Source organism: Pyrgilauda ruficollis, unplaced genomic scaffold (genome assembly GCF_017590135.1).
Source record: "Pyrgilauda ruficollis isolate IOZ18807 unplaced genomic scaffold, ASM1759013v1 scaffold1, whole genome shotgun sequence".
Classification (NCBI taxonomy): Eukaryota; Metazoa; Chordata; class Aves; order Passeriformes; family Passeridae; genus Pyrgilauda; species Pyrgilauda ruficollis.
The window spans coordinates 5,810,489-5,836,485 of record NW_024508100.1 but is presented as its reverse complement, the minus strand read 5'-3'; the positions used below and the strand labels follow the sequence as shown (position 1 = coordinate 5,836,485).

The 25,997-nt window shown below is 37.5% G+C and overlaps 2 protein-coding genes across 4 annotated transcripts in view; one reads left to right on the top strand and one right to left on the bottom strand.

Moving 5' to 3' along the window:
• Nucleotides 1-9,145, bottom strand: part of ACOX3 (acyl-CoA oxidase 3, pristanoyl) — a 31,766-nt gene extending 22,621 nt beyond the window's left edge. Inside the window, exons 1-7 of one of the 3 annotated variants that reach the window (XM_041489572.1) lie at nt 9,028-9,145; nt 6,610-6,776; nt 4,939-5,172; nt 3,873-3,944; nt 3,044-3,133; nt 2,451-2,594; nt 1,524-1,612 (exon numbers count right to left, since the gene is read on the bottom strand). In XM_041489572.1, coding sequence (XP_041345506.1) covers nt 1,524-1,612; nt 2,451-2,594; nt 3,044-3,133; nt 3,873-3,944; nt 4,939-5,172; nt 6,610-6,765 — 785 coding nt within the window. In that variant the 5' untranslated portion in view covers nt 6,766-6,776; nt 9,028-9,145. The other 2 variants (XM_041489487.1, XM_041489655.1) reach the window with 2 other exon arrangements.
• Nucleotides 9,078-25,959, top strand: TRMT44 (tRNA methyltransferase 44 homolog). The gene is made up of 11 exons (XM_041489785.1): nt 9,078-9,518; nt 11,112-11,229; nt 12,074-12,293; nt 13,485-13,553; nt 15,727-15,834; nt 17,222-17,293; nt 20,073-20,179; nt 20,808-20,991; nt 21,632-22,022; nt 22,835-22,951; nt 25,390-25,959. Exons 1-11 carry the CDS (start codon nt 9,116-9,118, stop codon nt 25,620-25,622), a joined length of 2,022 nt encoding a protein of 673 aa, XP_041345719.1. The 5' UTR covers nt 9,078-9,115; the 3' UTR covers nt 25,623-25,959.
• Nucleotides 25,960-25,997: the final 38 nt, after the last annotated feature.

Genomic DNA, 25,997 nt, shown 5'->3' with positions numbered 1-25,997 from the left:
TTTTTTTAAAACAACATGAACAAAGTAAAGAGGAATGCCCTATGACTGCTTTAAATGACATATGATGTCAGCTTAGATAAGGGACTTCATCTGACATTAAGATAAGAAGTCACTGGTATCTCACTTAAAGGGTATTTTATGGATCATAATTTCAAATTATTCAGTTATTACCTGTATTTTAATAGATACTCTTATTTTTTCTCAGTAGATAATGGAGAAATGGATTCAAAATTATGTACATTTTAAAGTCACATAACAAGCAAACTCTTCATTCTGGTGTTGCACATAAATCTATATTGCAATATAAGAATGAACAGCAGAATTTAAATACTTCTATAGAAATATGAAGTTGAGTAACATTTAGATTACTCAGGCCCATGCTGCTGTGCCATCTGGTGGCTACTGGTCTGTAATGCAGAAGCAGGAAAAAATACCCACCTAACTTTAAACATCTCTCTTTTCCAAGTCTTTCTTAAGTTTTCCTCTGTAAATTACTTTTGGGTTCTTTAAGGTTTTTAAAATTTATTTATTCTGTGTCTTCAGGAAACAGATAATCAATGATAATGAGCTAAATAACCATAAAATTCCTACAACCTTCTGGAAAGACAGTCAAAGCCATAATATTTGAAACCAGGATACTTTCAGATGCCTATACTGCATTTACTGCCATGGCCTGTTTTGAAGGACAATACATAAACCTGTAATGAACTGAATCAAAAGAAAGAAGTAAATTTGAGGCATAAGGAAGTGAAACCCTTCTGTACCATTTAAAGTTTATGTCTTTACACAGACCTACGTAATTATTCCAAGGCTTTAAATAATTTTTACATAATGACTATTTTAAAGCAGAAATCTGCCTCAGTTTCCTCACTGTATCTCCTCCCCATCAGACACCCTTGGTTATTAAAGCAGACACAGAAAGGCCCTTGGATCCATAACTAAGAAATGGAGCTAGGCATTTTTATTTCAACTGTACACACATAACACAGAAGAAAATAACTAGCCTTCTCTTTCTTGGCTGCAGTCTAGAAATCCTGTGGTTTAAACAAGATACATACTTTCTCTCTTTGGCCTCATTTATCTTAATCTTTACTGAAAATAAACCTTGTCTGGGGACCACCCCCAGCCTTCCTGTGGGCTGGAAATCAACAGAGAAAATAATTAAAGTCTTACATGCAGACCTGTGCAGAGGCTGATAAACTTACTCAATCAGAACTTACTTGATTTTTTTTACCATTATTATTGTTGAAGAGTCTATAACTGCAAGACTGCCTGGGGATATTCACAGAATACCAGGAGCACTTCACATTTTAAAGAGTGAGAAAGGCTGAAAGGCTGTTTATTCAGACAGAAAATACTGAAAATCAAGATCTTTCAATCTGGGCTTTTTTTCAAAATATCAACAATTTTAAACCACTAGTGAACACTTCAGGAGTAAGGACAGAACAGATACAGGAGAATCTTCGCAGCACCACATTGTGATATAACCTAGAATGTTTTCTCTTTCAAATGTATTGACTTACCCATTATCCAACCCATTCAGCCCAATTTTCTTTCCTATGTCTCCTACCATCACACCTGGCATTGGTAGGAGAGTTTTTGTATCTCGAATCTGTGCAGAAGTGAAACAAAACATTTCAGTAACAGAGCAATGAAAGTTATTGGCTGAATTTTTCAAAGGCTGAAAATATTCCCAACTTGTACCCTGTTATTAATGATAAAGAGATCTCTATGTTTTTCTCAAGCACATAATCCTGCACAGAACTTGTACTCATGCATCCTCTCATTCAGAACATAGATACTTTAATAAAAATTACTTTGGAAGATGACACTAATTACATCACTGTTTTAAATATCACTTAACACTGATGACTGCTCTCATCAGATTAGCACTGAAATCTCCTTCAGGTGTACACAGATGAAGCAGAAACCATTGGAATTTTTATCAGCTTTGAAATATTAGTTCTGTAATAAATTTTGCTCAGTCTGCAACTAGTCTAGTACATTTTACTATGTACGAGTTTTGTACTGCACTGACATATTTTCTAATGCCTTTAATTTTATAAAATGATTTCGGTGGTCTTGCAGATTCATGCAGATCAGCCTGAAGCATTGGCAGACATAAATCATCTTAAGTCCCGTGCAAGATTTTCAGCAATTCACACGAAACAGATGAGTTCTATCTATATAAGTACCATGATTGTCTGGAGACTTTTCAGCTCTTTTGTATTTTCTGAAGTTTTTGCAGAAAACTGAGAGTATAAAACCAGCTCTATAACCTCCATTAAATCAGTGAACATTTAAAAAAGTATCCTGCTTACAATTCCAATAAAACATGAAGGTATTAAATAAGGAATCTGGTCAGGTATAAATAACAGCATAATAAAGTCTTTAATTTGAATGCACTCTTCACCAAAATAATAAAACAATTAAAAATATTTCTACCCTACCTGTACAATAAAGGGATGTAATCCTTGGCACTGACCATCGGGAGTATAGAGCTGGGCATACAAAACTGCATGAGTGGCATGTTTCCCCATGTTACCAACCCAGAACTTTGCAGCTTCAAAGTCAGGTGTATTGATGACAAATTCCTGTAAACAGGAAATAAAAAGAATATTAGAAATAAAAAAAAAAATCAAGTCACAGATTTTTTTTTTTCACCACCTGGCAATGTTCTGAAAACAACTGCCAGGATTTATTCTATATTGCATTCCAGCACCTGAAATCACTCTTATTGTGTTCAATTATAGAGGGAACACATGTAGTAAGGAAAAAACAATTAGAGCTTAAAAAGCTCATTATCTCATTGTAAAGACTGAAACTCAGCTTTTTAAGTTGCTCATTTAAGCAGTTTAAAATGCAGATTAATGGACTAGGAAGCATTTCCTAGATCTTAAGTTAAACTGAGCTGTGAGTTCAAGTAAAGAACTGAGAGAGTTGTTTCAGCTGTGAGAGCTGAAGCCTATGCAGGGACCAACTCCTTCTTACACAGTTTAGTATGGAAAGGAAGCCTGGCTGACAGTGTGCATCAAGGACTAACCTGAGCGCTGGGATCAAATGTGGCCGTAGTCCGTAAGCCTTTGGTGTTACTTCCATGGCTGAGTTCAGTCAGAGCAAAACATCCAAAAATCTAAATAAGGAGATACAGGGCACAGTTCAAGACCACTTTATTACACCAATTGAAACTGCAATACTTTCAAATTCAGCTGTTGGAGAGTAGATTGGCAAAAAACCAAACCAAACCAAACCAGGAAGTTATAAAGAGCAACAAAAGAAGCACAAGGCTCAGTTAAAGCACAATCAAAATATTTATCTTGCAAAATCAGAGGGTCCAGTCAGATAGTGAATGCTGCTCAGATGGCCTAGACTGCAGAAAATGTTTAGCATTGGCACTTTCTGTATCAGACAGGCTGCATTTATTCTGCAGAGTGCTTGGTCCCAAGTCCCCACTGCACTCCATGTGGTGTTTCTTTGGCATTAAGACATTATTATTGTCCATTTTATAGCATTATAATGGAATTTTTATGGCAACACATCAAGGTTAAGAGTATCATAGCAAGATACTCTTAAATGTCTCTGGACGGAGCCTGAACTGGTGCAATGTCATCTATACTGCCTTTAGGGAAAAGTTCCCAAATTTTGTCTGCATGTTAACTTGTACAGTCTAAAACATATCCAAGAAGTGGTTTATGAGCTAGTAGTGAGAACAGTCAGAGCTCAATGCTTGAATTTGCTCCATGGCCTTCTCTTTTGCTATTTAGAGGTACCTAGGTATGTAAAGAGATCAGAAATAACACTAAAACTGCAAATAGTGCAAACACAGTTCTAATAGTGTCCATTTCTCAAAAATTATGAGGAAAAAAAATTACCTCCATGCTATAAGTTTGTTTCAAAATGTGTGCAAATCTCTTAGAAGCACTCATAATTGAACCTGCAAACGTCTGCAAAAACAAAATAAAGAATTAAATCAGTGCCCTGTGATGAAAAGCACAAATTGCACATGACTTTTAATAGTGATGTCCAGTAAAGAGACCAGGGAAAGTGGGCTGCACTGTAAACTATAATAAGACTATAATTGGGGGAGGTAAGTCAGGATTCAATCTTGTCAAGGTCCCTTTACAGATGACTGAACTTGTCCCAGCTCTAACCTGTTCAAGCCTTCATTGCAATTGGTTAGAAATACTTTCCACTTGTCTTTAGTGACATTCCCTTGAGCAAAGGAAACCTTAAATACTATTTTAGTTCATTTTACTGCAAACACATTGGGAACTGAAAGTAGCTGCTTCAGGATCAAACAAGAATGCAGATTTGAAACCTTCAGTTTTTCTACATGGATATTCACACAACAAAACTCTAATTCCTTGATGGTCCCCAGCTGTGTGAATAGTAATAATTAATTAATTTATTCAACTGCTAATATTTGACCAGCTATGTTGAGCATTCTTTGTGAGAGACCCATCTGGGAAACAACTGATTTACAGCATTCAGCCACTGATGCCAGTGAGAAATTTTAAACTGCTTTCCATTCCTTCTGGATTCTGCCCTCCATTAAGACTGGGGCTCAAGCAGATAAGTTTCTGATACTTGCAAATTTTTAGCAACCACACAGCCAGCAACAACCAAGTTCTTTGGCTGCCCTAGAGAGGAAGCAGAGGAGTAAACAAAAGAAGGCATAAATTTTTTTTCTGTATCTCTGTCTGTACTGTTTCACCTTTACTTTGGAGGTGGGATTCCAGGGGAGACAGGGGTTTAACAACAAAGATTACCCACAGCTCTCTGACTGTTCTAAACAGTTAAAACTCAATACCATTCTTGAAAAGAAAGGACAAGGAAAACATCAAGTTTAAATAAAATAGGCATAAAGCAACAGAATTATGGTATTAGAAGTTACTTAAATTCAAACATAGATCACTACAGTCATTGAACTGTACTTACACCAGAATGTAAGAAAAACTTGAGACATAGAGACCAATCATACATTCCTACACAGAGCACCATATTAAAAAGCCTTAATGGGTTCTCCATCATCTCTTGCTGAGTGAGAAACTCATACTCAAAGAGCCTTTTGCAGCGCAGGAAGGTCAGCTCCTGGTATTTCTCACGGCACAAATCTTCTCCAGGATGATGTGCAAAGAGAGGATCATTTTCCAGAGAGGAGAAGATTCTGTTCTTGGAGGGGAAAAAACTGACATGAGAATATTGACTTAAAATCATTTTAAAAACCTGTTAACTTCCTTCTAGAATAACACTGGGTCTCAAACTACAATAATTTGCTGGAAGGTATAAACTTAAAAAGCAAAAATTCCAGAGAATTTGAAATATATTTAAATTATCTGTCATATATACAGCTCGTGCAGCTGAATTTTATGACATCTCCTTCACCATGAAGCAATTCACTCTGAATCTGCGAGAGCAGTATGGTAAAACCTACTTGCTTTGTGTAGCAGCTTTACTACCTCAATATATGAAGCTGCTGGCAGAACCTAAGGGGCAAAAGTCCCTCAGTCTGAGGATAAAGGTAAAACTCCAGGGTTACACTCAGAAATATGCCATGATGGTAAAACCATTAAGCTACCACAACTGCTCTGCTCCCAGATGAAAATTAAAAAAGGCTCCATTTAATGGAATCACCATATGCAGCCCTGCAATGTGGGGATGTGCATCTTTTAATATTGTAATTTGGATCCTTTTTGTATTAGGTACTATATTATGGCATTTTTTTATCCCAGACCTGTATGTTCAGGATATCCACATCTTCTTGATTGTGTTTCACATAAGAAGGAAGAAACCCAGACTTCCTGTGCTTTCCTTTGGAAGGCAGTCATTCCCTTTCTCTGTGTAAACAACTCTACATGCCCACACAGCTTTGAAACTCCTTCAGACACAGAACACTTGAGGTTTTTTCTCTGCTCTAACACACACCAGTCAGATGCAGAATAAGGCCTTCTTGATTTCTCTGATCTACCTGCTAGGATTTTTATAATTATGGCGAAGATTCAAGATTACTTAAATCTATGTAAATCTGCACCACCTTCAGAAATGTAGTTCTTTCTCCTCCTTTATCTCCAAGTCATGCATTTCCACACCATCTCTTGTGCTGCAGTTAATCTCTTTTCTTGGTAGGTTTAGATTTCAGCAAGGTTCATATGCTAATCTCCAATTGCAATGCCACAGAAGCATTAATGCAAGCACAGAACATTGTAGGAAATTAGGTCAAAGTAAGACAGAAATACTGTTTGACAGTGACTTAAACTTAGCTCTGTATAAGTGCCTTGCAAAACCATGTGGTCTATGATTTCATGCAAACAGTAAAGAAATATGGTAGAACATAGCTATTTCTCAGTTTGAAATGAACACTCAAATTCTTAAATGTAGCACCTGCTGGTCTCCCCTATACTGATGTTCAGTAATTAAATGAGTCTTATGACACAGCAGAGTAGATTGCTTAAAAATTCAGCTGTCTTCTGAAAATTGGCTGTGCAAATCAAATTTCTTCATGCTCCATATTTACAGATCATTATTAACTATACTCCCTTTAAAAAACCATCCTTAGTTCTACTGGTATCTCCACAATTACAACACGCTTACAGTTCTTGCAAAGTTTACCTTCAGCTGGATGGTATCTTCACCATCTGTGAACAGTGCCATCTCCTTCCAGTTGAAGGAAGCTTTCTTTCGATATCTGGAAAGCGGGCCTTTAGGGAAATCTGCTAGCAAATCATCCCGTGAATTTTGGCTGCCGTGAATTTCCTTCTGATTCATTGTTAGCTAAACTGCAGCAAACAAGAAAAGATAAAACACAAAATGAAGCACCACAGATGCCTGTTTTTTAATTACAAAAAGAAGTTAAAAGAGTTGTTTAATTTAATCCATGGACTAGTTTAAATGTATGAGTACAGCACTGCAGAGTGCTCTTCCCTTTTTCTAATTCAACTGGCTTGATACAAAGAAAAAAAAATGCCTTTGATCCAATGTAAATGAATTACATTGTCTTTGTTATTAAAATATGAGCTAAATACGAAACAGGGACACCACTGGTTATCACCTTATTGTGTGTTAAGAAAGTAGGCGGTAAAAGACCCAGGTGAGAAAATACCACATCTTAAACAACAAATGGAGTAAGGCCCCACAAAGTCTGCTGGCAACTTTGTGTGCATCTATGGGTCAGCTGAGAGCACTACAAAACTGCACAGACCCTGCAGGGTTTCCCTGTCAGGAGGTACAACTGCACTGGTTCGGGAGAGAGAGAAGAATCTTGCATTTCAATAGAACCTGGCCCAGAGAAATAGAGGCTGATCCAAGCTGGGGTTGGAGAGCCCTCTGCTGCTCAGGGCACCCCCAGCGATCCCTGCCACCACACCGGGCAGAGATCTCTGCTGCGCCTGGAGGGTACAAAACCCATGGGACAGGGCAGCAGCAGCTGGCCACGACTTAACGGGACTGGCTGAAAGAAGCAACTCAAAGGCATAGCTAGGACATCCTGGCCCAGGGCTGGCCAAGGGCTCACTACAGATTTGAACATAATGAAGTACAGAAACTACTTCAGCAGTCGGCTTTTTCCACCCCTTTTTTCCCCGTCATCATCTTGATATGTCTTCTTAATACCTCTCTTTTCTTTCAACCTTATCTTTTTATGGAGGTCATGCTCTAGTTCTGAACTGTACAAACACAGTAGAAGGGAACAACAGGATAGTATTTCTGCATGTGACTTTCAAATCAGTTCTAGGAAGATGCAGCTCCTATACTGAATAACAGATTTGGAAAGGGAGAATTTTTTTTTTTTAAAAAAGGACATTGAGAAGCTGTTTCAACCTCCAGCCAAATAAACAGATACTACACTTGTAATTGGAAAATAGGTAAATCAGGCAGCAGTTAGATAGGCAAATCAGGCAGCTTTTCACTCATAAAAGAGAAAAAAATTACACTGTAATATTGCAGCTATTGCATCTAACTTGATTTACATTGCAAATCAGTGATATTACTCAAATGAGAAAACCTCATTAAAAACAAAGCGTTCTGTACTTAAAATAGAGCACAAATTCTCTGACTTCACACAATGTTTTAATATAATTTGGCTCCAAGTCAACAGTTTCAAAACTAATTAAGAAATCAAAACAGGTGGTTGCAATAGGAAAGTAACAACGGGCTGTCCTAAAGAATAACTTCAGTGTTAATTTCAGCCTTCCTCTGAAATTCTGAAACGTGTGCGAAGGTGGAAATAAAAACCACATTATTTTCAATTTGCAAAGAACTGCTGCAGTTTCTCTGCGAAATGTTGAGTTGGAAACCTTTTTCCGTGCAAAGCGCTCCTGCCAGTAATTCAATTTCATAGCCGGGCACCAAAAACGGGTCAGAAATCACAAGGGCAAAGGACAGCTTGCAGGATACCATCCACAACTATCTCACGTAATAATGACACAGCTCAGACACTTAGTTGTCAAGAATAATGATACTGTACCCTTATGGCTAAGACATGACATAACCAGTGTTTTATTTTATATTATATCCTATTTATACATTTTATGTCTATATATATTTTTAAAAATGTATTTATTTAATTTTCTATGTATATCCTATATCCGAGCAATCTGCTGCTGGCAGTGGCCCAGAGCAGGACAACCACGGGCAGGGCAAGGGCCGGGCTCGAACCGCTTCTGTGCGGGTTCGCTTCCTTCTGCTCAGACATGACAAAACCAGACTACATAACATACTGCAATTTGCTAAAACAGGTGTACCGAGAAGTCTCCCTGATGGGCCGGGCTGACTGTCCTGTGTCAGTCAGCCGTCCCGGTCTGGAGTTTGCTCTCCGGAGGCGTTTTCACGCAGCTGTTCTGCGCCCGCTGTCACAGCGGCACAGACCTTCCCCAAACAGAGCAGCACACGCCGTGACGACCCTCCAGCCGAACGCTCTACTAGGAGCTGGCGGCTCCCCGTCTTTTCAGCCCTAGAACGGCACCGCAGCAGCCTCTTTCGGCGCTTGGAGCCTCGGAGGCACAGGCGGGGGCGAGGGGACCCGGTACGTACCTGCGGCCGCCGCCGTCTCCGCCTCGGGAACTGACGGGAGCAGCCTGCGACGCGCTCCGCCTCCTGGCGCGGCGGCAGCGGGCGGTGGATGGGGCCGGTGGGAGCGGCGGCCGTGCGGGATCCCGGCGGCGCCGCGCTGCCCCGCGGCTTCTGGGCGGCCGTACGCGTGTGGCTGGAGAAGCCGCAGGTGGCCAACAGGCGACTGAGCGGCGCCGCGGTCCAGGCGGAGGGGACGGTGCCTCTCGGAGAGAGCGGGGATATACCGCCATCCTTCGCTACCGCGGGGGCAGGCGGGGGCGGCGGCGAGCAGGAGGGGCGAGCGGCGGGGGCCGCGGAGCTGGGCCGGCTCTGGAGGGAGGTGCGGGGCCAGCTGGCTCTGCCGCCGCCCCTCACGGCCTGGGGCGGGCCCGGCGAGCTCCGCGCCGTGCTGAGGACGCTGCTGCCCCGGGGCCGCCCCGCCGCGCCCCCCGCCCGGGAGCTGGTGGTGCAAGGTGAGCGGAGACGGCGCTGAGGGCGGCGGGAGGCCGGGCCCGGAGCGCGGCTGTGAGGGGCCGGGACTGTCGCGGACCTGTCCCCTCACAGATTGCCTCGCAGAGGAGAGAAATACCATTTTTTCTCCCCTTTTTGTGGGAACCAGGATGGCTTTTTCTCCCTGTCGCGTGCTTAGGGTTTATTTTTACCTTTCGTTGTTGCACCAGGAAGCACTGAAATTTCAGCAGTTGAAATAGAAATTACAGAGCCAGGGAGCTGGGGCACTCAGGAGCTCCTGGCAGGAGCAGGAGCTGCCCACGCGGACCTAATGAGGGGCTGGCCGGGAGTGACTGTAGTGTTGGGAAATGCGGAATTACTGAAGAGAGCAGGCAGCTGTGGCACCTGCCCGGCCAAGGAGAAGTGCTTGTTTCGGCTTTCTTAATGCTTAGCATTGCTTAAGAAAGAATCTCAACTTGTTGTGTTTTTTTTTAATTGTTGTTATTGTGTGTGGGGGGGTTTGTTTTGTTTTTGTTTTGCTTTGTGGTTTTTTTTTACACTGTATGGTGGTTATACGCTGCAATAAATCCTGCTAATATAAAGAAATTTACATAGGGTAGAACTTGACACAGTTTTCAAGATAAATTTTGGGAAAATGTTGATATGGATTAAATTCTAGTAGTAATGTTTTGGAAAGAATAAGAATTCCAGAAACAGCTCGACTTACAATTCAGACTGATTGTCATTTATGGGGCACACTTGGGGTGTTCTTGAGGCCTTTGAGTCTTACCTGAAGCCTTAAAAAATTGGTGCCTTCAAAAAGCAAATTATATGTTGCAGTTTTATTTTTTCTTTTGATGCTAAGAGAAGATGCTCCTGAGCTGCATCTATAGAGTGTATCTCTAAGAAAAAAGCTAGGAGATTTTTTTAAATTATTTTTTTTTACAATTAAAAATGTTAGAAGTGGAATTGCTGAGGATGGGACGAGATAGAAAGACTTAACATTTACTCTATTGCTAATTAATTCTTTCATGTCTAACTCAGAAAATTTTGGAGTCTATTGAAAATTGATTATGTAGCCAGTGTCACATTTTTACTTGCAAGAACATGTGTTTTGATGGTAATTAAAAAAAAATTTTTCAAAACTGAGAACTTAATAATAATCATAACAAGTTATTCTGAAGAAGTCACTCTGGATAAACAATAGCTCAAAAGATTTTTTAATTTTTAGAGGAAGTAGTACTGCATATACACCTGCTTCCCAGGACTCTGGATTTGCTGTGGGATATGGAAAAGCAGCAGTTGTATACTAGAAAAATCTTATTGTTTAGTTTTTACTTTACTAAAATAGTTAGGTGTGATGAAAATGAATACTTCTGGTCAGCCCTAGATAGTTTGGAAACATCATGCCATAGAATGCTAAATTTGGAAAATTCAAATCATCTGCTAGTTTCAGATGTCAGGAACACCAAGAAACAGATCCATTCCTGGCATTGTGGTCCTTTCTCTATTGTCTTAGCTCTTGCCTCACGGTTTTGCAGACAGAAGTTCATGTTGGTATTAACCAGGATGGGTTGCACTGTGAAATAATAACTCTTATTTGCATGTCTTTTCAGATGTTTACAATGGAACTGTGACCTTTCTGCCTTTGGAGGAAAACAACGAAGGAAAATACCTAGTTAAAAAGTGCAATATTTATCAAATTCAACTTAAACACGTAAAAGATGAGGAATGGTAAGTGTGGGAGTGAGGATGCAAGCAGTAAGTTATTGCAAGAGTCACACAATGGTTTAGTATTGGTATGTAGGCAGTTTAGATTTTATAATTTTCTGCTTGATTAGTAAATTACAGTAGTGGTGTGATATGAGTGCACAGTGTTCTCTAAAAAGAAACATATACAGTACCCAGAATAATGTAAAACAAATCTGTTTCACTTTTGAGTGTAAAGATTGACTGTACCTTTGTGTGGTCTAGAAAAAATATGCCTCTTCTGATCACAAGGATGTAGCAGTGCCTGTGAGAAAGGGCCTGTGGATGTTAGTAAGGATGAGGGTCAAACCAGAGTTGCTGTGAATGACTGAGCTTTAGTCATTGAAATGTAGACCATTCAGTTTGGTCCTGAGCATCTGGGGGTGCTCTAATAAAATCTGAATAAAGTTAGAGATGATGAAATAACGAGTTGTGACAATGGATATATTGTTCTCTTAATTTTGTCTGCTATTTTTCAGAAATTTGAAAAGTTGACTTTCACTGTTTAGTGTTTGGCTGCCTTGTGAAACCAGGTTGCTCATCATCTGCGTGTCCTCATTTATTGTGTTAAATACAGCATGGAGTCTTATGTACTGTGTTTGAATTGAGAGACAGTGAACTAACAAAATTCAGGGGAAAGTGTTCCATTATTCAGTAATTTCACTGGTTTATTTTCCTATTGTTTCTCTACATATTTACTTATTCTTCAGCCTAGTTTTATATCTCTGATCTGCTGGTTTTCTCCAGTTCATCCTTGTTTTCTCTGTCCTTGAGATAGCTGAAATGAAGAAATGCTGTGTTTTTACCAGGTTATTTGTTTGTTTTTAAGGTCTGTATCTGTTGTAGCTCCATTTCCAGAAGATTGGTTTTCAGATGGAATTGTGTACCCCAAACTAGCATGGCTTGGAAATGAACTTTTGTCCAAACTGGCTAAATGGTCTGTGGAGCAAAAGCCCAGTGGATTTAAAAATACACTCTCACTCATTTCAGTAGCAAAATACAGCAAGGTTTATCAGGACCTCAAAGAAAAGTACAAAGAGATGGTGAAGGTAAGTTTAGCAGTAAATGCAGTAATGTTATCATTCCTTTTATTTTTTTTGTTTTGTGTAATGAAGCTGCTTCTTTTAATAAATTCTTAAAAAAAAAAAAAAAAAAAAGAAATTGATTTATAATTTATATTTTTTTTTTTTTTTGGTGTTTTTTTTTTGGGGGGGTGGGGTTTTTTGGCATATATAGAGAATAAAACAGTTCAGTACTTGGAAGAAATTAGTTGGAAAAGTAGGATTTAGAGCCAAATTCAAAAAAATACTTGGAGGAATTAGGCATTTTCCAGGATGTATCACTTGTGATGAAGAGGAAGCAGTAGGTTAGTGGAAAGTCATCCACGTTTTGGAAGGCATAAATAAAACACCTCCTTCTCCAAAACCTTTGGATACTATCTTAAATATATTTGAGTTAGAGGAGCATTGTTGTAATTTTTTTTCTTATCCTGGACATCCTGAAGAGCAACAGAGTGCCATATGAAGTAATGTCTCTATTCTTGTAACCTTGGCTCTAGCTGCAAACAGAAAAATTGGTAAATGCTTTTGTAAAACACACAGTGAAAATGCTGAAAGGTTTTACTGTTAATACTTCTGTACTAGCAGGAAGAAACAAAGGAGAGGAGAATTAGAGTTTTGGGTAAGGCAACAATTCAGTCTGTAGTTCTGCAGTAGAATTGCTGGTGTTGAACATTTCAGTCTTTGTTTCAATTCTTCATTTACAAAGTAACACTAGGTAATAATACTTGCACTTTCTGTCTTCCTACTTCAGATTTTGATTCTTCGTGTTCTGTTGTGCCAGGATAATTCTAGGTCTGTTCCCTTGTAAAAAGAAATTTACAAATGTTCATGTCCTCAGTGTTGCAGAGGTGTAGATAAGATTTTTATTTTTTTTTTTCTTGTGAGAAAGTTAAGCAAAAGATACATGGTCTGTTACAGAACAGATGCAGCTGTTTGCTTGTGACCTGCACATGTAAAGCCAAAATATTCTTAGAAACTTTATTGCTTGGTTGAATCAAGCAGTCTTTATGTTCTCTGGGTATATTTTAATGAGGTTAAAGCAAAATCTGTGAAGTCCAGAAACTTACTGAAGTGAATAAGTATCCAGATTGCTGTGTCTGAGCATTTTTGAGGTTATTTCAGATGATGCAGATAATACATTTTTATATACTTTTTCATTCTATTTTTTTTTTCCTGAAGGTGTGGCCTGAAGTGACAGATCCTGAGAAATTTGTTTATGAAGATGTTGCCATTGCCACTTACTTGCTGGTAGGAAATTGTTTTACCTAATAATACACTGTAAGGTTATATTTCTTAGTAATAGAACCTCTCTAAAGAAGATCATTTTAGAGGTAAACAAACAGTTCTTTGTGAAGATATGATGAAGATTTGCAGTCTTCTCTCACAGGAAATTTATCATCTACATACACAAGATTTATTTATTTCTAAGTGAGAAAGCCAAAAGCACTGATGTAGAAGTGATAAGATGGATCAATTCGAGATTAGGATTGATTGTTTTATAATTTTTTCTATTACTTGTTCATTTTATACTATGAACAAGTAAAAAGTTATGGTTTTTCACTGCTATTTTATTTCTTAATAAAATATCAGCTCAAATCCCATCTTCAAGTGTAATAAGGTCAACTGCATATGCTATGAGTGCAGATAAATGCCTGGTGCAGTTTTCTCAGGTATCTGTCTACTTAAGAAACTATGAAAGGTCTGCCACCTGCAGTTCTTGGAAACTTCAGGTTTTTAAAAGGCAGGCACGTATGTATTTTTGTTTTCCATCCAGGGTGTGGTAAGAGCATGTCTACATTGAACTGTACTTGTAGCATCTTACCTAAATCAGTATTTCTGAGTAAGTTAGCTCATTTACAATACTTATTGAGGACTAATTTATTTTGTTAATTGTTTAACCTTGTAGAACCTTAGATACTGGCTTGTGGAAAGCACTATGTAATAGACTCATCTTTACCATCTTTACCACCATCTTAATATTCAGTGTTGAAAATTAGGAATTTAGTTGTAGCCACAAGAAAATTCTGGAGTGATAGCATTTTTATACATGTGAGTGTTGGTTTACAGTGATTATGTTTTGGCTAATATAGCAGTAATATTCAGAAAGTTATTGAAGTCATTCAATATGCAGCTTAAGTAAATGAAAACTTAAAGTATGCTATTTATAACCTAACCTGCTGCAAAATGTTCAGGTATCTGTATGATGGTGTATGAAAGTCATTGTTTAGAAGTACATTACACAGGTGATTAAGAAAAAGTAGGTCCATTGTTAAGTTTTTATGGGTTAGTGGCATCTGCATGTGACCTCATTTTATTTTCCAATCATATTGAGATCACCCACTGTCCAGGGGCGTGGCCAAGGACGTAGCTGTTGTGAAAAACTCTGCAGGAATTGGAGGATAGGTAGGATCTGTGAAGGAGGTAATTAGGGATTTCTGGGATGCTGCCTAGAGTGACAAAATGCAATGATTGGTAAATCTAAAAACATAATCCATGAGATTAGCAGACTATGTTTATCTTCAGCTTCTTTCCTTCTGGCAAAACTGACAACGTTACAAATACTAATTTTCATAGTTAAATACTCTTCAAGATTTTTGTAGTCATAGTGAAAAATCTGAGTGCAGAGTTATAAATGTGTGGTCTCTAACTTCTCAGTGAAGGGAAAAGAGTTGGAAAATTGTAAAGGTTAATCCATGCTTTGCAGAGAAACTGACACTTATTAATTATAGATTATATGTCTGTGTAAAAGTATCTACTTATGTACTCATCAGGGACTGACTAGAATTTGGCTAAAAGCTTTGGGGTCCCTTAGCTGGTGTAGAATTTGGGGCAGTTAACTTGCTAGGTAACACAGTTGGTTTGTTCAGTAAAAGGGATGTTACATGTACCAGTATATCACCAAGTGATTACAAAGAATATTTTGGTGTTTATTTTCGGCTCTGCCATCAATGCTTTCTTTAATACAGTGGATGTAAATGCATCTGTGGTGTTACTTACAGAGACACTGATGAAGTTTATTTGATAGTTGCCTTGCTTTCCACTATTCTTCTCTTGCACCCATTGTTTTAGCAACTTATTTTACATTTATGTTCATTCTAGCCCAGAGTTGTAAAGCCCTGATTAATTTCAACTCCCAGTGACTCAAAACAGAGTGGAGGATGTGCTTAGCACTTAGAAAACTAATAATATTTTGCAAAATAATTCTTGTTTCACTCCATAAACAGTGGTTTTCTGATTTGGTGGGTTTTTTTTAGATTTTCCTTTTTTTTTTCTCTAAATTTGTTTTACCTGTGAGTGCTGTGAATGTTTTCTGTCAAGTCTGCATTTCCAGGTTTCCTCTTTCATCTCCAACAACCTTTGATGGTTTCTTATAGGGAAACTTGAGAGCAGAAGTCTAATATGTTCTATTTTCTTATCTTAGATTCTTTGGGAAGAAGAGAGAAAAGAAAAAGCGTTGACCAAGAAACAGTCATTTGTAGATCTTGGATGTGGAAATGGTTTGCTGGTTCATATTCTAAACAATGAAGGGGTAAATAGAATGCTTTTTAAAATAATTGTTAAAAACTAGTGTCAGTATTCTTGTTGTGCTTTCCTTTTATCTGGCGTGCAAATAACCAAGATAAATAAATTCATGTTGCTAAAACAGGATTTTGTCACTTTAGTTACTAACAGAAAATCTTACCAGAGGATTAGACCATTCATTTATTTGTCTTAATTAGTGTATTTCATTTAAATTCAGGGCTATTTTTTCTCAGGTAAGAAACTAAGAGGAAAAAAAAAAAAAGGTAATGGAGTACTTTTAGTTATGCAAAAAGGAATGTGGAATTTTGAATAGGTTCTCTCTCACAAGATGTGTTCATGAACTTATTTTTATCCAAACTGAATTCTACTTTTGATGTCATAAAATGTTTTTCTATATCTTTGAAAACAGTAGTGAGATTTCTTAATTAAAAGTGCCTAACAGCATGTACTTTTTGGAGTAAAAATGTGGCAACAGCATAATTCAGTTTGTTGAGGCATAGTTTCTGAAATAGCAATGAAAGAACAGTGAGACTAGCAAAACCCATTGAAGCTGGGTCTGTCTGTTTCAGAAAATTGAATTTTCCACTTTTGGGAGAACATGGGGAAATTTGTAGAGGAAATCAATGTCTCTTATTAGATAAAGAGATCTACTGGGGGAGTAGGGAGATGTTCCAAGTTCTCCTAGCACAAGGTTTCTATTCTTGTGTGGCCAGAAAACCTTTGTGTAACATAAGCTGCTGTTTTCTGTGTGAATTTTTCAATCAGTGAGTCATTCATTCAGTGCTGACAAACACTGACTGTCAAAAATGTAATGTATGAGAATTTTTGAGACTTTTTTTAGGAATCGATTTTTCTTAGTTTTGCATAGGGTTTTTGGATTTCAAATACTACACGTTCTTCATTTCTTGCTTTAGTTTCCAGTCTATTTCCTCTTCCCTTTAATTCAGACAGGGAAAAAAGTGTTTGGGTATCAGTAGCTGAAAGGTGGTTCTCACTAAGGACTGCTTAGAGTAGCATTCTTCTTAGAGCCCTGGGGGTGCTGCAGTAGTACTCATCTTGTGAAAGGTTTTGATATTTTAAAAACAAACAAACCAAAAACCAACACCTGTTTTCACATTAGTAGAGATACAGATTTTCAAGAGCAGTAGGTGTGCCCAGGTAAAATTTTGAGCCAGATACATTCTTAAGGTCTCCTAGTTATTCCCTTCATATTTCAAAGGGAAGAAAGGGAATAAAAGTGTTCCATTTCAGTGGCAAAGCTGGTTTTTGTTATGTGTCTAAATTTTAGCATGAATGGAATAATTGAAGTTAATATGTGCATTTACTGAACCTATTTGAAATTTCTGAAAAAAGTAGTACTTAAGTTGAATATTTTTGTTGTTCAAATATTTCAGCATCCAGGAAGAGGAATCGATGTGAGGAGAAGAAAAATATGGGACATGTATGGACCAGAGACACATTTAGAGGTATTATGCAAATGTATGTCAATCTTACTGCTCGGTACATTTATTCATTTGTTCACTGTTTCAGGATGTATTGATGCAAGTGTAAGGAAGCATGCTGGTTACACACAGCTGTCTAAAGGGACCCATGGGTTTGTTATGCTGCTACCCATACCCCTTGGGGGTAAAGTAAGTTGGAAAGGGAATTACGAGAAAAATATTGTATTGTACCCTTGCATATTTGCAACTTGCTTGTTTCTCAGCCAAGAACCACTGGCATGATTTCTTACTGCATGTACAGATATGCACACCATGAAACAAGCTTTCTTTTTACCAGATGGTCAATATTAAGTAGCTTCATTTGCACCACCAGTTCCTAAAAGATAATAAAGCCACTCATAATTTGGGATAATTACTTGAAAGTGATTCTGACCTTCTAGTGCTATGTTCTGTTTTGGGAGAAAAATTGTTGTTGAACCTCAAGGAGCCAACATAAATAATTGCAATAAAAGCCTTCAAAAATGAACAGGAAAATGAGTCTGCAAAAGAGATTATATTTCAAGTTTCATGTTATCATTTTTATAAGCAATTTGAGCACAGGAACATTCACTTTGATTCCAAGCATTCTTAATATGATACTCACTAAAGCGTGGTGCCAGTGAGCAGTTGCGCTTTAGAGGTGAGGTGTTCCTGGTTTTTTGTTCTGAAGGTCTAAAATTTCTTACTCTTTTCGTCAAAAAATTGTCAGCTCCCAATATAGTAAAATAATTTTCCACCTGTGGTTATTCTTTAGTAGTTTTTTTTTAAAATTCATTCAACGTATGAATTGTTCATTCAACAGTGAGGATGCTAACTCGTTAAATTAGGAAAGAACCTCAACTTTCACAGATGGGAGGTCACTGATTTCTGTGTTGTGTAGCCTTTCTCTTTGCCACCCTGCTGTTTTGGGTACACATTGCCAAAACTGCCATATTCCTTTACTGCAGTCTGCAAGCAGATATTGCTGAAAAGCTTCAACAAACAACCCAAAACATTAAGCTGTGGTGCTCCATCATTCCTGTTGTACTGTATTAAGTCACATCTGATCGTGATGAACAGTATTGTCTCTTTATCTTTGTGTTACATGTTCCTTTTTCTACCATAATATATTCTGAAAGAATTTCTTATATTACATATTCTGAAATAATAAAATATATGCTGAAGAAAGTGATTATTTATGCTGGAAGGAGTTAGGCAGTGAACAGGAAGGGTGAAATGATTTTGCAAGGCTTCTGTAGCCATAGGAGCCACAGAAGGAAAAAGCACCTGCTCACAGCCTGTTGTTACCCCTGAAGCTAATTTTGTTTTGATCTTTACTTACAGCACAGGTTGCAGGGTAGATGTTGCCACCTGTGTGGTTCAGTGCAGTTCTGACAAATGGGTGTAACAGGTGGCACTCTGTGTTTCCAAAGTGCCATCAGACACTATGAATACAAATTTGATTAGGGGTGACTGTCAGAATGGGCAGTGGGGCACTGATAACTCATGCTATGCCTAAATTGAATGATCAAAACTGAAATGTTAAGTATGAGTAATGTGTGTCATCAGCCTTAAGCAAACACCAAACACTTGGTAATTTAACATCCAGTGATCTGCAAAACAATACTTGTTGCATTCATTATCTAGAAATGTTTATACATGCCTAAAAATGAGCTGTAGTATTTAAAGTGAACAATTTTAAGTGAACAATCACCATATTGATCCTTAAGAGGGATTTGGAAAGTAACCAAGGTTGTTTGAAATTCCCTAATTAGTGGTTTTGTTTTATTTTATTATTTAATTCTTATACAGATAGTGCTTTGCATGTACATGTGAATTTTAAGCTCTTAAAACATATCTTTTCTATATAAAAAGAGATTATGGGTGTCATTTCCAGAACTTTTCCTAAAGGACTGTGGAAATTGAAATCTAAAACTTTTTCCAAATTTGCCCAATAATTCTTTTAATGTGCATACATATTTTCAGGGAAGAGTGTCTGCTTGCGTGGTGTCAACATCTTTCAGTACTTTCTCTGCTGAACTTAGTTCAAAGTGAGAAAATGTGTTTGTGAGGCACAATCATTATAGCCACTGTAGAATATTTGAATTTAGCCTGTATAAAGAATTCATGCTCTTGGTTTTATTTGGGGTTTCTTTTGTGAACTTAGTTCAAAGTGAGAAAATGTGTTTGTGAGGCACAAACATTATAGCCACTGTAGAACATTTTAATTTAGCCTGTATGAAGAATTCTTGGTTTTATTTGGGGTTTCTTTTGCTTGTTAGTGTTTTATTGCATGTGAATGATAGCATGTGAAGAGTGGTGTACTGTATGCTAGGATTTGATTTGGGCAGCATCTGTGAAGAAGGAGAAAATAACAATGAAGCTGTGTTCTGATTAATTGCTCTGTGAGACCTTCCGGCTACAGGACAGCAAATTGAGTGCCTTTCTGAAAAACTGAGTTCAGGCATACAAGTGACAGAAGGAAATTGGCAAGAAATCATAATTTAGTGTATGATATTTGTTTATGTATATTTAAATGCTAGATATCTTAATCAGAGTTGCTATTCCAATGTTTTTCTGACCCATGTTTTGTGGGTGTTTTTTGCTTAATTACTTCTCTGTAGCTATAAAAATTGCTAACTGAGGAAAATGTTGGTGTCTGTGGTGCTCACTCACCTTGTATTTGTCAGCTGGTATTACTTTATGTTATTGCTTAGTGCTTTAAATAAAATGCTTTAAAGAAACCTGTAATAGAATTCACTTGCTGTATTGTTCTGTTTTTTAGGAAGCTACGATCATTCCAGGTGATAGTCATCTCTTTCCAGACACTGACTGGCTCATAGGAAACCATTCAGATGAATTAACACCATGGATACCTGTAATTGCAGCTAGGTATTTTTGCAGAGGGAGGGGAGTGGGATGTAAGGAATTAAAAGAAAAAAAGGCAGAAAAACCACACCCCCCCATAATTACCCATGTAGGCTTGATTAAAAACTGTCAGCTTTGGTTCCACACCTGTTGTTTTTTTAAGACTGGCTTTTTTTGATGTGAGTTGATTATTTTTACAGTGTTTCTCTCTGTGGAGAAGCACAGATGCAGTATTCACTTTCTTGTAGAATGTAATGCGGCATTTTGCTTTTGAAATTCAAAAACCAAAACTGTTTTTTATTCCTTATATGTGAAGCTGTTTGGTTTTTTTGCTGTTTTTTCTTCTTGCAAATACAAGCTTATGGTTCTACCTTCCCTTGAGCTGTTTTTCTCTTTAAAACCAGCAACAGTAATTTAGAGTTTTACTTCTGCAAACTAAGTTGGCAAAGTAGGTTGCTGCATGAAATACTTTGAGATGGTATTTTTGACTAAATTAATCATTTGATTGAAAACGGAAGTTAAAAATATTATTGCATGAAGCTGTGTAGTTTAATAAAATTGCCATTGTTGCTTTTATGTGATAGGTTGCTTGTTAAATTTTTGTGTTTTCTGAAATGACTTACTGTTCAGCAGTTTGTTATCCTTCTTGTAGGTCTTCCTATTCATGTTGTTACTTCGTGCTGCCATGCTGCTTCTTTGATTTCCATGGAAAATACAGCCGAAGACAAAGCAAGAAAACTCAGTACAGAGAATATCTTGATTTTGTTGCCCAAGTGGGATTTGTATGTGGCTTTTATGTGGAAGAAGATTGCCTTAGAATTCCGTCAACAAAAAGGGTAATTTTGGCCTCTGTAGGGCTTTTGTCTTTTATTCTTCTTTATCTGCTCTGTTTGAAGCATATCGATGTTTGTTCATTGTTATTGTTGTAAGATAAGACTATAGTCAGCTTCATTACTTGATACAGTATGCTCTGAAAAGAGATTAAAAATACTCATTGTTTTCTTGGGAATTCTGGTCTTAATGTTATAGGTATAGAAAAAAAACCAGGAAAAAATGAAATGTTTCGTGATTTTCTCTTATGTCACTCTACATGATGGAAAACTTAAAAAACCCTTAATTTTTCTAGCTGCCTGTCTTACTTTTTTGTACTTAATTTTGCTGTTTTTCTTGTCCAGTGAAATTTAAAGTGAAATGTTCTGAGCAGGAAGAGGTGTCCAGCTTTACATAATCTGAGGGTCAGGAACAATATTTTTGCTGTGTGATTGTGTATTATGGATTATGATTTGTTTACTGGATTTCTTCTGGGGCACCAATATTCAAAGACTGGAATTAAAAACCCCTCAGATGTTACTGAGCATTGAGTTGATACTGGATTTTATTGTAGGTAGTAAGAAGCCTGCATGAACACGTGGAGGTTGTGGGTCTGAGTGGAAGTACAGGACTCTGACAGTGATTTACTTGTTTCTGCCAACATAGGTCAGCTTTATTGGGAAAAGCAGGACCTATCCAGCTGCAGAACGTGCTCTGATTGACAGGCAGATAACACAGTTCATTAACAGTCGTCGGAACTGTGCCGTGGCCACGTGTGACAGAAGGATTGGATTTAACCATGAGCATCACTGTGGTGGTCTGTGCAAAGAGGCAGGTTCAGAACCTCCTGAAGATGAGACTCAGACAGCTGGTACAATTTGGATGCCTGGATTTCAACCCAGAGAAAAAGTAGAGCAAGTCAGAAATTGTGCTTCCCTCCCTCGGGACTTTGTAGATGAAGTGGTTCTCAGTGTGGCGAACTTGCTGTTAAATGCAGCCCCCCTGAAATCATGTTCTGATAAGCAGGGGGGAAATATGAATACCTGGAATCAAGGAGGTGAGGTTATCTTTCCTTTATACTATCTTTAACTGGTACAACATGTCTTTTCCAGCAAGTTTACGTGTTTGTGAACAGATTTCTGGGAAACACAGAACAATACAGTTGCAATCAAAGGTGCTTTTTTTCCCACTATGTTTTGTTGCATGTAGAAGAATATTTTGAAATTGGTGTGAGTTTTTTTCCTGGTTTGCACTTAAATACTATTACATAATCATTTTTTATTAAACCAAACCCAACTAAACTCACAACTCTATCCTGTTTAGGAAGAATATTATGGTTTAGAATATTAACATAATAATTAGCTATACTTCCGTAAGAGTTTGTAAGAAGTCCTTTGAAGTGCCGTTAGGTTACAACATGATTAGGAATTTTTAGTTTAGTTTTAGGAACAAAAAGAATGTTAAGCTGCTGTTCATTGTATAAGCAGTCAGTTCTCACTATTACCATTGTTCCATTTTCTTCCATTTGTTTTTATTAGTTAGTCATATGTTACTGACTTCTAACTACATGCTTATGAACAGTGCTTATTGCAATGAGGGTTACATGCTACTGTAAAAAAAGCAGAGCAAATAAAAAGTGTGTCTTACTATGGAAATTCTGACCTGAGTCCTGTAAAATGAAAGCTGCTGTTTTACAGACAATATGCATATAAAATATATACCATACATCATATTGTGAGAAAAAAGTTGCTTCAGTCCTGGTAGATAATTCTGACATTCCGCTCATAATCATTACCTTATATAGAAGTTGAATTGTGTTAAGGTTTTATAGAGAAAAGTGTCTAATAATTCTACCATTTTTTATTGCAGAAAGCCTTTCCTTGAGAGAAGTGGCAGAACACTTGGATAAAGAGATTTTAAAAAAGCTGAAAAGTGAATATGGAGGCCTGCAGACACTACTCAAGAACAATCATCAAGTATTTGAAGGTAAAGGAATTTTGACTTTCGGGGTTTTTTCTCCTTAATTACTTATTTTATCTCCTCTATATGCAGTTAAGCTTAACTGAAAAATTACTATGGTGGTGGTTTTTTAACTGCTTTTTGTATCTTTGTGGAAAACTGAATATTCCGTATGTATCCATTGCTCCAAGATATTGTTAGTCAAGCTCTTATGAATTGAGATTAGTAAGGCATCTGTCAGCAGAATGTTCTACACTGACTGTATCTGAAAAGACAAGCCTTTAGTTTAAGTTGCTGATTTGATGCTATTCTTTGACCTTTTATTTTTGTTTCTTCCTATGAAATACTGATGGTTTTGAGGCTGTCAAATACAGAGCAATTTTACTAAAGCATTTAGCTGAGGCTTAGTCTGACCGCACCAAGCCCCGAAGTGTAAATGCTGACATGAAACAAAATTAGCCTCCTTAAGAACCTATAACTGTGAGGCTTGATGTGTTTATAAAGCTTGTGTTTGTGTAGCTTGTGGTAGCATGGCAGAAAGAACTCAGTAGCAAATCTCCATGACTAGCTAGATTTGTTGATAGCAGTTTTTTGAGTTTGACATTTTTTTTCCCCTGTTGTAATCTGTGGTGACAGTGTGCTTTATGAAATTTGTGCTTTGAGGCTTTTTTGTCAGTGTGAAGTTTTGCAGAACTAAAATGTAGCTTTGCAGTAATAAGAGATCTTCAAGGTTTTATCAGTATTAAAGCTGCTTCAAATTTCAAAGTGTGTTATGTCCTAACAGTTCTATGCCTGCTGTAAAATACTGCTCAACTAATCCATGGCAAGTAATCCTGAGTATGCAACCTGTTGCCAGTGGTCAACTTAAGCAAGTTTAGCATCCACTAAATATTTTTGTATACTTGGCTGATAAAATCCTCCAGAATTATCATCTATTAAAAAGAGTTGGTCACATGGAGTTTATTGTGTGTCTGAATTTGGTTCCCTATCATTAGGAATAGCTGAAATAGGTTTTGCAATGTGTTACTTTGTAAATGGAATTTTAAATTGGCTGGGGGGCTGTGTGCACATTACCTATGAAGAAAGGTTTGACTTAATCCTAGTCTGTGTCAGTAATTTGTATCACAGGGCCTGGGGAGAGACCATGTAATTCCTCCCTCAGTGGCATGTCACCATAGCAAGAAACTTCTGCTGGTCTCCAAGGACATTGCTCCTGTCCAGGAGGACAGAGAAGAGCATAGCTACAGCTCTGTTGTAACTTTGTCCTCTTTACTGATTTTTTTTTTCTTTTAAAACACGGAAATGGATGGATGTACACAAACACACCAAACAGAAAGTGGGTCTTAGAATAACTGATCAGTAGCAGTTTGTTTAGATCAGGTATCTTGACCATTACAAGAGTGATTTTCTAGGGAAAAATCATGTTTGATAATAAATAGCTGCTAATTTTTCTTTGTCTTTTGTGAGGGATTTTAAAGCTCAGCTGAAATTACTTCTTGATTGGCTTGGTATGAGTTCAGATCTGTGTATCACAAGGAAACCTGGAGACATTAATTCATCCAGGGCAGACTGTGTGATATTCAGCTTTCACTGGACTTGTAACTTTTTGAATAGCAACGATCAGGATGCAGAAAGGTATTGGTTAACTACCCCAAGCTACAAGTGTCTGAGACAGAAGGTGTGATTGAAGCAGAATATGAAAATAGACCATGGCAACTTAAAAGTGGCAGATTCTTCCCTCTTCATTTTCAGTGTAGTTTGTAGTCTGTTTGTTTCTTCTTCACTGGCTACCTTCCTTTCATCTGTTTTGTTTACTCATTTAAGGAGTTGACAGAGATTCACAAGTGTGTGCATGTGCAGTTTATGGTCCTAACAGAGTAAATGAATTTGAAAAACCCAAAGTGCTGAATCCTTGTTAACCAATGATAATTCAGTATTGGTTCACATGAAGGATTAGACTTGTCATCTCCTTGGTGCAGTGTGTTTTTGGGTCAGTGAATTATGAAAGTAGTAGAAGAAAATGTGCTGATAATCACATTTTAGATGTGGAATCATAAAGTTACAAACATGGGAAGAATTACAGTTTTTGAAGTTGAAACTTCTTTTGTTAGGACTTGCAATCTAAGTTCAGATGATTTTAGCCTAAATGATCCCAACTGCTATATTTAAAATGAACTAACAAACCTCTACAAAGATGATGCAAAAGTGCCTCAAACTGTTCAGCATCCCAGTGAAACATCTCTCAGGGAAATCAATCAAGTCTTCTTTTTACTGTGTCTACACTGTCTTTGTAGTGGTTTGTTGTGTACTTCTTTCTGTTTCTGTACAAATTGCTCAGATGGTTTTGCCTGAGTGATCCATTTGTAGAATGTTTTTTATTCACTGAATGTCACTACAATTTTTTCCAGTATAATTGCCATGGATGTCTATTAACAGCTGCGTTTTTGTTTGTTTTTAAATCTTAGTTCTGAATGGGAGAGTTCATATTCGTGACTGGAGAAAAGAGAAACCACCAAGTAAAACTAAACCTGAAGTGAAACGGCGCCTTTCAGCTGAAGCATTTAAAACACGCCTCTGTTGGTTTTTTATTCATCATCCTGATGGATGTTCTTTACCTTCTGAAGCTTGCCCATATGCCCATGGGACTGAGGAGCTAAGGCAGTCTCAGATGATTAAAAAGAAAAAACATATACAGTAATAAAATGTTGCAACTTGTGTTTAGGTTTATGTGCATAACAGAATCTATGATGGACATTGGGACTGCCTAGTTTGTGAACATCTGTACAATATGGAGGGATTTTCCTCATTTCTGTGCATCTTATTTTGCAGTTGGTTTACAAGTTCTCCTGTATTTCTAATTCTTTATTTTTTTATTAACAGGTAATAGGTATAGTAAAGTACATGTATATTTTTGGATTTGTCACAGCTTGTCTAGCATGCATTTGTAGAACTAGAAAAGTTCAAAAACTTAATTTCCTGGGAAACTCCTCATGATCCTTAATCAGATCAAAAGTACATGATGCAGCATTTTCAAACCCCGAAAATTAGTCTGTTTTGTTCCACATTTTCAAAG

What these genes read in the sequence shown, in the direction of transcription:
- TRMT44 (XM_041489785.1), top strand. Translation starts at nt 9,116, where the DNA reads ATGGGGCCGGTGGGAGCGGCGGCCGTGCGGGATCCCGGCGGCGCCGCG. An exon ending in CCGGGAGCTGGTGGTGCAAG is followed by an intron (nt 9,519 to 11,111) that starts GTGAGCGGAGAC and finishes ATGTCTTTTCAG; the next exon opens with ATGTTTACAATGGAACTGTG. An exon ending in GACCAGAGACACATTTAGAG is followed by an intron (nt 17,294 to 20,072) that starts GTATTATGCAAA and finishes TCTGTTTTTTAG; the next exon opens with GAAGCTACGATCATTCCAGG.